This window comes from Arachis hypogaea, chromosome 17 (genome assembly GCF_003086295.3).
Source record: "Arachis hypogaea cultivar Tifrunner chromosome 17, arahy.Tifrunner.gnm2.J5K5, whole genome shotgun sequence".
Taxonomy (NCBI): Eukaryota; Viridiplantae; Streptophyta; class Magnoliopsida; order Fabales; family Fabaceae; genus Arachis; species Arachis hypogaea.
In genome coordinates, this window is record NC_092052.1 from 109,502,867 (window position 1) to 109,513,879 (window position 11,013).

Below are 11,013 nucleotides of genomic sequence, written 5' to 3' on the forward strand. Positions count from 1 at the left end.
TTGAGAGAACAAAACTTGTATAAGCTGTTTTCACTGAATGGTTCTGTATACCTGTATATGGCTAGCCGGCTTAAACTCCGCAAGTCGTGACTAGTTTCCTATGATATTATATACTTATCGTTTGTTATATCTCATCTGTTTCTTGTGCCTTAAGCTAGTGGCTTTGTTAGTACGTTTTGCGCTTTTAAATCCTATATTTTGAGCTATATCTTTCATCGGGCTTCTAGATTATACTATTCTTTCTATATATATATTATGTATGAGTTTAGAACTGTCGTAATCTCTGATTAACCTTTGCTTTACGATGCGAGGTAAGGCTTAGGCTAATTAGGGTGTTACAATGGTCACGGTTTTTACGCGTGACCACAGATTAACCTATGATCACAGTAATAAAGCGTGGCCTAAAATACCAGAATTTAAACACTACAACCGAAACCATAGAAACTGTGACCATAGATAAAAAAAACCGTAACCATAGGTCTATGATCATAGTAGAATAGGCCACAGTGTAAAAATCGTGACCATAGGTTAAAAATCGTAACCATAGACCTATGGTCACCCTTTTCACTAACTATAGTCACAGTTTTTCACCATGACCATAGATTTTTTTGTAGTGACTTCTTAAAAAATATTACTAAAAAAATATTACCAAAATAAAAAAATATTATTTTAATTTTTAAAACACTTGCATAGTTAGACAATCACCATAAACATAGTCACCATAAATTATGATTTAGTTAACTAGTTTTTTTATTCTGTGTGCTTGGGTTCTCTCTTTTTCTTTCTAAATAAAATTTCATAAACAAAAGCATATTAAAATTCACCTAATAAAATATATCAAAGATGTATATTATTAAAATTTATTATTCGTATAAAATTATTAAAATCAACTACTAAAATTTATTATTAGTATAAATTATATCTTAAAATACAAAATATATATTAAAAATAATTTAAATAATATATATTTATACATAATTATATAATAATTAATTTTAAGAGAAAAGGACAAATTAGTCCCTGACCTTTTAACCCGCGGACATTTTCATCTCTGACCATTGGAAAATACTTTTAAGTCCTTGACGTCCCTAAAAATTAGACGGATCAGTCCCTCCGTCCATAAGCCATCGTCAGACCCAACGGAAATGGCTGACCTGGCTCCCCCTCTGCTTACCTGGCTTAACGGTGTTCTCACGTGGCACGTTAGTGGGATGGAGCTTTTGAAAAAGGGACACACAAGTCCCTGTCACTCAAAACGACGTCGTTTTGTGTGCTGCCCCTTATATACACTCGCATCCATTTCCTTGTGTACAATGCCTATTACACTCACAGAGCTTTTACACAATTACATTAAACCCTAAGGAAGACCAAATATCAAACACAGGAATACTCTGTTTCTCCCTCCAAAAAAACCACCATCCAGACTGTGGAGGTTCCGGTGTGCATTCGCTGTCGAAGAGGGAGAACCATATACTCTGTTTCTCGTCTTCTTTATTGAGACGTCTGCTGATGAAAAAATTGAGTGCTCTTGTTCCCCGCTTTTAACAAGTTCGCACGAGATCTTTGGGCCCATTTAATCTCTTCTTGATAGAAGAGTTCGTCTAAGACTGCCTGTGCCCTTTTCAAATTCAGAATCGTTTCTTCAATTTGTGAGTGAGATGTAAGTTGTCATATGAGTTCTTGTTGTCCTTTATTTGTTTCGGAAGCTCCCCAATTTTCTCTTTTCTCCATTCTTGCAATGCTTTGCTGTACTTTCCTAGTTTTTCTTCAATCTGATCATAGTTCACAGCCCAGCTTCTTTTGATAATCTCTTTGCATTTAGAGTCTCTAAGCCACATTCTTCGGATCTGAAAATATATGGCCTCTTCCTTTTTAAGCTTTCCCCATGAACATCGATTAGGATTGGACAATGGTCTGATCTGTATCTTTGAAAATGCTTTACCACTCCTTCTAGGAATGCTTCCTTCCAATTTATTATTGCCACTGCTCTATCTAGCCTTTCTTGAATATTTGCTTCCCCAACCTGATTGTTAGACCAAGTGTAAGCATATCCTACAAAGCCAAAATCTAGTAATTGATTCACTTGAAGAGATTCCCATTTACCTGAGTATAAGTCATTGGCAGCCCTCCAAGTTGCTCTTGTTTCAACAACAATAAGCTCACTCTTTTTTCTTTTAACCTACTAAAGAAGGTTTTTTTAGATGCCTTATTTACGAAAAGAAACTAGCTATATGAATCAGATTCAGGTAAACCCATCCAACACTTCAAATCTATCTATAAAAAAAACATAAGAAGTAATAAATGAATGTGAAGTGCCATTTTAAAACAGCAGAACTATGGTTCATTAGTGTTTTACTTGACTTGTTTTCTCCCTAAAATTCTAAATCTAAATCACAAAAATGTCATGAACTAATATTTTTGCGTTGAGAATATACCGAATGGAAGTGTTTAACATCCTCCTTGAAAATGTAAGCAGGAGTCAAGTCAGTCCCCCCGCCAAACCAACACTGCCTAGGTGCTCCAGGAGCATCTGTAGAATGCAACAGAGTTACACAGTCAGTAGCAGCAAATTTATGCAGATACTTATTTGCAAGACAACAACCTTAGAAATTGGCATAAGTAAGATTTTGAGCTATATGACAGACAACAGTAGTAATAATGGTATGAGAAACAGCTCCGAAATAAGGATGGAAAATCATAATCTGCAAGGTTGGGGAAAATGGGTTCTTCGGATGCAAAACCTGAAAAAGGTTGATGTCATTTCCCATTCCATCTGAAATCGAAAAGAATTGAATGGGGGAAACACTTACGGAGCTAATTCCAGTGGCGAAGAACGGGCTAGGACCAGGCTTCTGGTCAGGAGAAGCGGCAGCTTTTGCAGTGCGGTAAGCTTCTGGCGGCATGATGCCATAAACAACGGAGACATTAACTCCATCCTTCTCCCAAATGGCCCCGTCCTGGAGAACCCTGATGATGCTGCCACCACCGCCAGGTCTGGACCAAACGTCCTCCTTGAAGTTGGCCCCGCCGTCGGCGGCCTCAAGGACGGTGCAGACGGGTCCTGAGCTTCTCTAATCATCCTCTCAAAGTGGGCCCTTACAGAAGAGGAGGAGGAAGAAGAAGAATGGGCCATTTAGGGCCAAATGGGAATGACGTAGTTTTAGGGTTGATGGACTTATTTGTCCAATTTTTGAAACTATCATGTTGACTCATCAGTCCACGTGTGTATCTATGATGCCAAGTCATCAGAACGGGAGCCACGTCAGACTTTTCCGTTGAGTCTGACGAAGGCATTTGGATGAAAGGACTCATCCGTCTAATTTTTGTGAAGGTCAGGGATTTAAAAGTATTTTTCAATGGTCAAGGACGAAAATGTCCACGGGTTAAAAGGTCAGGGACTTATCTGTCCTTTTCTCTAATTTTAATGATTAATTTTAGTATATAAATAATATTTTTGAATAAAATAAAATATATCAAGATAAACCGTAGAGCCTAGAAGAAAGACGTGGCTTGATGAGAACATCAAGGGGAGTAGCTTTCATAGTTGTGAGGCCAAATATTTCAGTCATATCAATGGGTTCATCAGATGGCTTTGAAATTTCAAAGGATTGCAAGAAAGTAGCCAAAGTTAGATGAATCATGGGAAGGGCAAATGATAGTCCGGGACACATTCTTATTCCACTTCCAAATGGGATCAACTCAAAGTGGTTACCTCTGACATCAACATCTTTGTGAGTGGTAAGGAACCTCTCTGGCTTAAATTCCAATGGGTCTGACCGAATGCTAGGATCCGTGTGAATCTTCCATAAATTTATGATTAGTTGCGTTCCTTTTGGAATGTGGTAGCCATTAACAAAGCAATCATCCGCAAACTCACGAGGTCCTGAGAAAATTGCTGTAGGGTGTAGCCTTAATGTCTCTTTAACGATGGCTTGAATGTACACCAACTTACTTATGTCGGTTTCGTTTACAAGTCTGTCTTTACCAACATAGATGTTCAACTCCTTTTGTGCTTGTTCTATTGTGCCTGTATTGTTCAACATACAAGATAATATCCATATAAGAGTTCCTGAAGTGGTGTCAATCGATCCTCCCATCAGAATCTGCAATGCACAATAATTTTCAGAGGAAAAAGTGTTCTTTGATTAACAAAACAGTAATATTTTTTCAAGTAATAATTAGAAGTTGTAATTCACACATAGTATTTGTCAGTATTAATTAACTAATATAATATAATATAACATATTATATTGATCAATTTAGGTACAATTGACTATAACTACATTACTTGAAAAACACTTGAGTCCACCATATACTATATATATACATACCCAAGTGGTGGCTTTGATGATAGTATCGGAATCAAATCCAGCAAGTTGAGTACCATCAAGAATTGAGAGCATGACGTCCATGAAGTCTTGATTGCCATCATCCTGATCAGAATTAGCTCTTTTCCGGCGATGCTCCTCTAACCACTCCACCATAATGGCGTCCATCTAGGGGTGGCAGTGGGGCGGGTAGGGGCGGGTTTTTGCCCTGTCCGACCCCGCTCGCCGTCCTTGCACTCCACTACTACCTGTCCCACCCCTACCCGCGGGTAGTAGGCTGCTCTACCCTAACCCGCCCCCACGAGTACTTGCCCCTACCCGCCCTTATAAAAATTAAATATTTTAATTTTTATACATTCATATATAAATTAAGATAAAAACTTAAAATTCATAAATAAATTAATTAAAATACAAACATAAGATTCATACAATGTCAAATAACTTGAAATTAAAAAAGATTAATATTTACTCACTACAAATTTAACAACATAATAAAGAAATTGCATCAAAAGAGTCTTCAATCATTATTCTTGTTCTTCCACCATTTAATAAACCTACATTAAAAACACAACATATAAACTAGTTAAGTTAAGAATTATGATTAGTAAACAGTAAACACAATGTTTTACCAAATAACTTGGCACCATTTAAAAAAAAGGTGAAATAATTTTTCAGAAAAATACCATTGAGAAGAAAGCAACACCAAATTAAAATTCCAAAGCAAAAGTAACAAAAATAGAAGCAGCCAACACTTATTTCAGAATTGAACAATTTGCATAGAGTTTCCATGATCAACCAATAAAATAACTCTAATGATGATGCAATTAAAAATTAATATAACTATGTAAAAATATTTACTCTAACTCTAACTCTGTAAAATAATAAATAAAAAAATCAATCTTAGTAATGCCTCATGCTAAGAATATATAAAAAATGAGTCATATCAACCAATCTCACCACTCTTTACCTGTTAACTACGACCATTCAAGTGTTATCCCAAAAAAAATTTCTCAATTATATTGAAAGACCAAATACAAACTCTACAAGACTAGTTCCAAGTTCCAAGTTCCAAGTCAATCTTTTTAAAAGTAAAGCCAAAACAAATTAGGGTGGTTCTTCATTCTTGTTTAACTAATTTGCTAGTTAGTTGTTAAGGGAACGTGGTCTAAACTAAATTAAAAATTGAAATTAGAGTTGGTCCACGGAAGCCGATAACTTCAACCATTCATCAAAGGAAGGACTTATCTTGGTCAATATAAATCTTTGAGGGCTGACATGTGAGTTTGAGCGAAACCACTGTAAGACTGGAAGCGAGTCCTTCATCACATCATCAATTCATTATCATTCATTCATGGTGCTACTATATCTACTTGTATGCACAGCAAAATTATTTTTGCAAAACTGCAGGTTGCATTCAAATAAAAAGAAAAATGTTGCAGACGAAATAAATGTTTTGCTTGTTTGAATAAACAATATTATGAGTCTAGTTTAACAAAATCAAAGCATCAACAATTCAAAATCAAAAATTAGAATGCACACAATCAAAACATCAACAACACAAGAGAAAACAATAAAAACTCTAATTAGTCAAACTCTAACCAGAACTATGAAATTAAAAATAATTGAAGCTACATATATAATTTCTTCTTCGGCAACTATTCTTTGGCTTTGGGATGATTTGGGAAATGCTGAGGTACATATATCTTTTATAATAATGCCATATATAATAATTAATTTGGCAAGAAATCGTATACACTAATACACATACTGTGAAGGAAAAATTCTTCATCTAATTATCTAAGAAAAAATAAACTCATACATGCAATCTGTGAAGGAAAAAAATTGATACGACTAAAATGACTATTACAATAAAAAATGATTATACTTCATGATTCATAGATATTAACCTTCTTGGATGTTGATTTAATCTGATCAAAGAGGGCAGTGCAAGAGACTTAGAGACAGGGGAACTTACGTGTTGGAGGAAGATGGCAAGAAAGAAGGGTTCATTGGTTCAGTACTCAGTAGCTTCGGTAGTGCAGCAACGATGAGTAGGTTTGAGCATTCGGCAGCGGCAACACGGCATCAACAGGACGACAGCACAACGGCAGTGACTCGGCGACGGGCTCGGCAGGACGGCAGCGCATCGACGGCGACAAGCTCCGCAGAAGAGTCGACAGCGCAGTGAAGGTGACCAGATCTGATGTTGTACTGGGGAGAAGAGGAAGTGACTAGGGAGAAGAGGAAGTGAATTTCCTTCCCTTTTCTCTGCTAGGGTTGGGGCTAAAGGGACGCATTAATGAATATGAGGAGTGAGGACAGTGGCTGTGTCGCTATGAGGATTAAGAACCCTAGAAACTTAAAATTGTGTATATATACATGTACTCCAGGGTGGGTAGAGGCGGGTTTAGCCTGACCCCGATCCCGCCCCGCCCCGCTCATCCATCCACCCCAATCAAAACCCGCCCCGCTTCGAGTCGGATTTGAACCCACCCCGATCGGGTTAGGGCGGGTCGGGTACCCACAGGTTCGGGTACTCCTGCCACCCCTAACCTTATGTCCTTACTAGATCTTTTTCCTCATTTGTCTATTTCATGAAAAAGGAAAAAAAAATCTTAAGTAACGTGCAAAATGAAAACACAGAGGAGGTGTGTGGTTGGAGGGAATACAAGTGTATTTTCAGGGATTTTGACATAGAAATATCTTATTTTCATATTTAGTTCAAAGTTTAAAAAATTATTTTTAGATATTTTTTATTAAAGAATTAAATTACTATCATTTTTATTTCTAAATTTTTCTTAAGTATATTTAATTCCAATGAAAATAAAATTTGTATAATAAAAGAAACAGATTAAACTATCCTTATCTAAATAACGAAATCCAACCCTCTTTTAAATTTTTTCCTTCTCATTTCACCAAAAACCAAAATTCTAACAGAATTTTTTCTCAAATTCAAGGAAGCTCCACCAGCGTCTTACTGTCAATTTAAGTTTGCACGACCACCGCGCATCTCATTCTAGAGGTAGGAGTCACTTCGATCTCTTTTTCGTGTTCGCGTTCGTGTTTCTCTGTATCATTCACTCTCTTTTTCGTTCATTTTTAGTGACGAAGAACGAAGAAGAATGACGATGGCGATAGTGAACTGCCTTGCAAACTGAGAGCCACACCAAATAGTAAAGGTGTGTTTTCATTTTCGATCGTTTTCTGAATTATTTTTGGATGGAGATTGGGTGTTCTGAACTTTGGGGTTTACTGATTTTTCGAGTTTCTACTTCTTGTTTCGTTAGGATTTGCTTTCCGATTTTGCATCTTTTTTGTTAGGGTTTGTTGATTCTGCATTTTGCTTTGTTATGATTTGGTTAAAATATTCTAAACTATCATTTGCTTGCAGTTTAAATGTAATGGTCCCTAAGATAATCAATGTCCATATCTTGTTCAACGATTGCGTTTGTGCTGTTTGTGTGAATGATTCTGATGAATTGGTTTTAGTTCTACTTAGTTTTTATGGAATTCATTTTTATGCAGCCCTTGATTTTGAAGTTTTGAGGTGTTTGCATAATTTTAAAAAATTTTCATTTTGCTTCATTATGATTTTTATTTTGCATTTTTGTGTATTATTTATTTTTTTTTTGCTAAACTCTGTTTGTGCTATGATTTATTGACATGAGGGTTTGTGCTAGGTTTAAAATATTAACTTAATCTATTGTTGACTATTTCAATGCCTAATTCCACCGCATTTCCTGGTATGCTTGTATTTGGATTCACGATTCCTTTATTCCTCCAATTATTTATTTCTTTTCTCTATATTCACCTTCACTTTGATTGTGATTGGCATTATGACTGTGATTTTGGTTGTTAATATAATATTTATAATTAATAAATTTTGGTTGCTATATGTTCTCTGTATTGAATTGCAATGAATCTACAGTTTATATGCTATGCTATTCTATGCTCCTGTACTTGTATAACTTCACTATTTGTGGATAATGAAATTCTAAAAACACAATCCATGTTTACACTATTTGTGTGTTTTAAAGTTTGTATACTTCTCTATATGGATTCAATGTTTGGTATGTGTTGCTTTAATGATTTTCAAACTAGAGAAAACATAAGACCTATATGATCATCAACCCGATTTCAGAAATGTAGTTAAAGTTCTGTTTGTTGGATTTTGCTTGAATTTTATCGGATATATACTTGACAAATTGTGAGTATGCACCTGAATGGAGAGGAGGACTGTTTGATCTTAAGCAAAATATTTCTGTTGCATACTGATAAACCATTATTTCATGGTTTATATTGTGTTTAATTGTGTGGTTTTATCAAATCTTTACCCACTTATTCATATGATTAGCATGTATTTACAATTCCTTCCCAAAATTACTCCATGGTTGAAAACTTACTTCCTAGAGACTTTTAATTATGTATCTTAATTCTCCTTTATTCCATTCGATGTCGTGATCTGTGTGTTAAGTGTTTCAGGCTTTATAGGGCATGAATGACTTGGAGATTGGAGAGGAGGCTTGCAAAAATGGAAGGAACACAAGAAAATAAGGAGATGACCAGCGAGAAGCGACGCTGACGTATGGCTCACGCAACCATGCGAATTAGAGAAATCATAGTGACGCGCTCGCGTGCCTGACGCGAACGTGTGAACTGAAAGCTGCATGAGTGACGCGAATGCGTGGACGACGCGCACGCGTGGCAAGGCAAAATGCTGGATGACGTGAACACGTGGATGATGCGATCGCGTGACATGCGCGATCTGCAGAATTTGCAGAATTCGCTGGGGGCGATTTTGGGCCATGTTTCGACCCAGTTTTCAGCCCAGAAAAGAAGATTAGAGCCAGGGAACATGCAGAGACCAGAGAACAACAACATTCATTCCGCATAATTTTAGTTTTTAGATCTGAATTTACTCCTCCTCTAGGTTTCTCTCTCTACACATTCATAGTTCCTAGGATTTTGTTTTGATTGCTTTTTGGATTGGGATATTGAGAAGAGTTATTACCTCCGTCAAGACTTCATCATTCTAGTTTGTTTCCTTACTTGTCACTTACTCTTTCATATTCTTAATTTATTCAGAGTTACTATTGGATTATTTCTAGAATTTATTAATACAAGAACTATTTTTATTTTTAATTGATCCTTTTGATTATTATTCATCATGTCTTTCTTTATTTCCTTTTTTTATTTCATGAATTTTACATTCATAATGAGCGAGTAGTTCCATAACTTGATTGGGAGTTGGTTGAAAGGAGAATCTTGAGTTGGAATGCTCAAGAGTAAAATTATAATTGGGTTTAGCGTTGGGTCGCCCTCTAGTCACTGACACTAGTCCTTCCCAAGGGAGAGGATTAGAACTTGTGAATAGAAACTGACTTCCAACTTGCTTGACTTTCCTTTATCTAGTAAAGGATAACTGAGCAGACAACCTTCAATTATCAATTGATCTTGGGAGAACTCCAACAAGGATAGGACTTCCGACTAATCTACTCCCGGTCAAGGTTTTTATTTAAATTGCACAAATTCTCTGATTTAATTTTCTGTCTATCAAACTCAAACCCCTTTTGGAAAACATCTGATTAATAAAATAGCACATCTTTCTGCAACTCGTTAGGAGACGACCTGGGATTCATACTCCCAGTATTTTAATTCTAATTTTGTGACAACTCTTCTAAATTGATAAGCGGATTTTTGTTGGTTAAGAACTGTACTTGCAACGTATCCCTTATAATAATTTCTTAACTCGCCAATTTCCGCCACGTCACATACCAAACACTCTTCTGTGGTTTTTGCTAATCCAAGAAGAATCATGAAGTTTACTCTATGGTGGATATTGGAGGATCCAAATGAGGAAAAGGTTCAATTTGCCACCAAATAATAATAAACTTTGTTGTGGGAATCAAAATGTTAGTGATTACATGCAATGGCTATTGTATTGTTGCTGTTCTCTTGCACAAGAAGTTAGAATAGTGAAATTCTATGACATAGTTGAAGATAAATTCTCATGCAAAACTCAGAATCATGGAATGTTCAATTCTTCTTCACTTTGGAGCAGTCCTAGTTTGCCTAATAAGTCTGTGTTGGTCAAATTGATCATATGATGTTTTTCTCATAAAAAAAGGAATTGATTTTAAGAACTAAATGTAGCTTGATAGTTGGTCAATCTTTCATACAATTTTTTTTCAATTTGCTGATGATGGTCTATAATTGTAATCTTTTTGTTAAGTGGATGTTAAGTTCCATTTTCCTCAATTATTTTAATGTATTTCCTTTTTTGACAAAATAGATCCCAAACAGAATATGAGAGTTATTGCCTGCTTGATTTTATATTTCGAATTAATGAATGAACTTATGGTTAAGTTGTTGATGATTTGCTATGTTTTGATTATATTGCAATTGAGAAAAAAGAAAAGAAAATGGAATGATAGTTATAGTAGGCAAGTAGTAAGGGATGTTAGTGTTGATAAGATTATTTATTTTAGTGAACTAACATGTATAGAAAATATAAAAATGGATAGGCATGCTTTTCATGCATTGTGTAACATACTTAGAGGGGTTGGAAAGTTAGAACCAAGTAGGAATATGAGTGTAGAAGAAATGGTTGCCATATTTTTATATATTATAGCACATGACCTCAAAATTAGAGTAATAAAAAGATAATTTGTGAGATCCGAAGAAA

General features: G+C 35.6%; 1 protein-coding gene and 1 long non-coding RNA gene across 2 annotated transcripts; one reads left to right on the top strand and one right to left on the bottom strand.

The window, feature by feature from the left end:
• Nucleotides 1–2,433: 2,433 nt before the first annotated feature.
• On the bottom strand, nucleotides 2,434–6,898 carry LOC112766774 (cytochrome P450 82A3). Its single transcript, XM_025812668.3, has 5 exons — nucleotides 6,304–6,898; nucleotides 4,802–4,882; nucleotides 4,332–4,651; nucleotides 2,811–4,103; nucleotides 2,434–2,530 (listed from the first exon to the last, which is right to left on the bottom strand). The coding sequence occupies exons 3-4, from the start codon at nucleotides 4,494–4,496 to the stop codon at nucleotides 3,474–3,476; spliced, it is 795 nt and encodes a 264-aa protein (XP_025668453.1). The 5' UTR covers nucleotides 4,497–4,651; nucleotides 4,802–4,882; nucleotides 6,304–6,898; the 3' UTR covers nucleotides 2,434–2,530; nucleotides 2,811–3,473.
• A 227-nt stretch (nucleotides 6,899–7,125) lies between these two features.
• On the top strand, nucleotides 7,126–9,429 carry LOC140181008 (uncharacterized). Its single transcript, XR_011875490.1, has 2 exons — nucleotides 7,126–7,350; nucleotides 7,432–9,429. It is a non-coding gene; the product is annotated as an uncharacterized lncRNA (long non-coding RNA).
• Nucleotides 9,430–11,013: the final 1,584 nt, after the last annotated feature.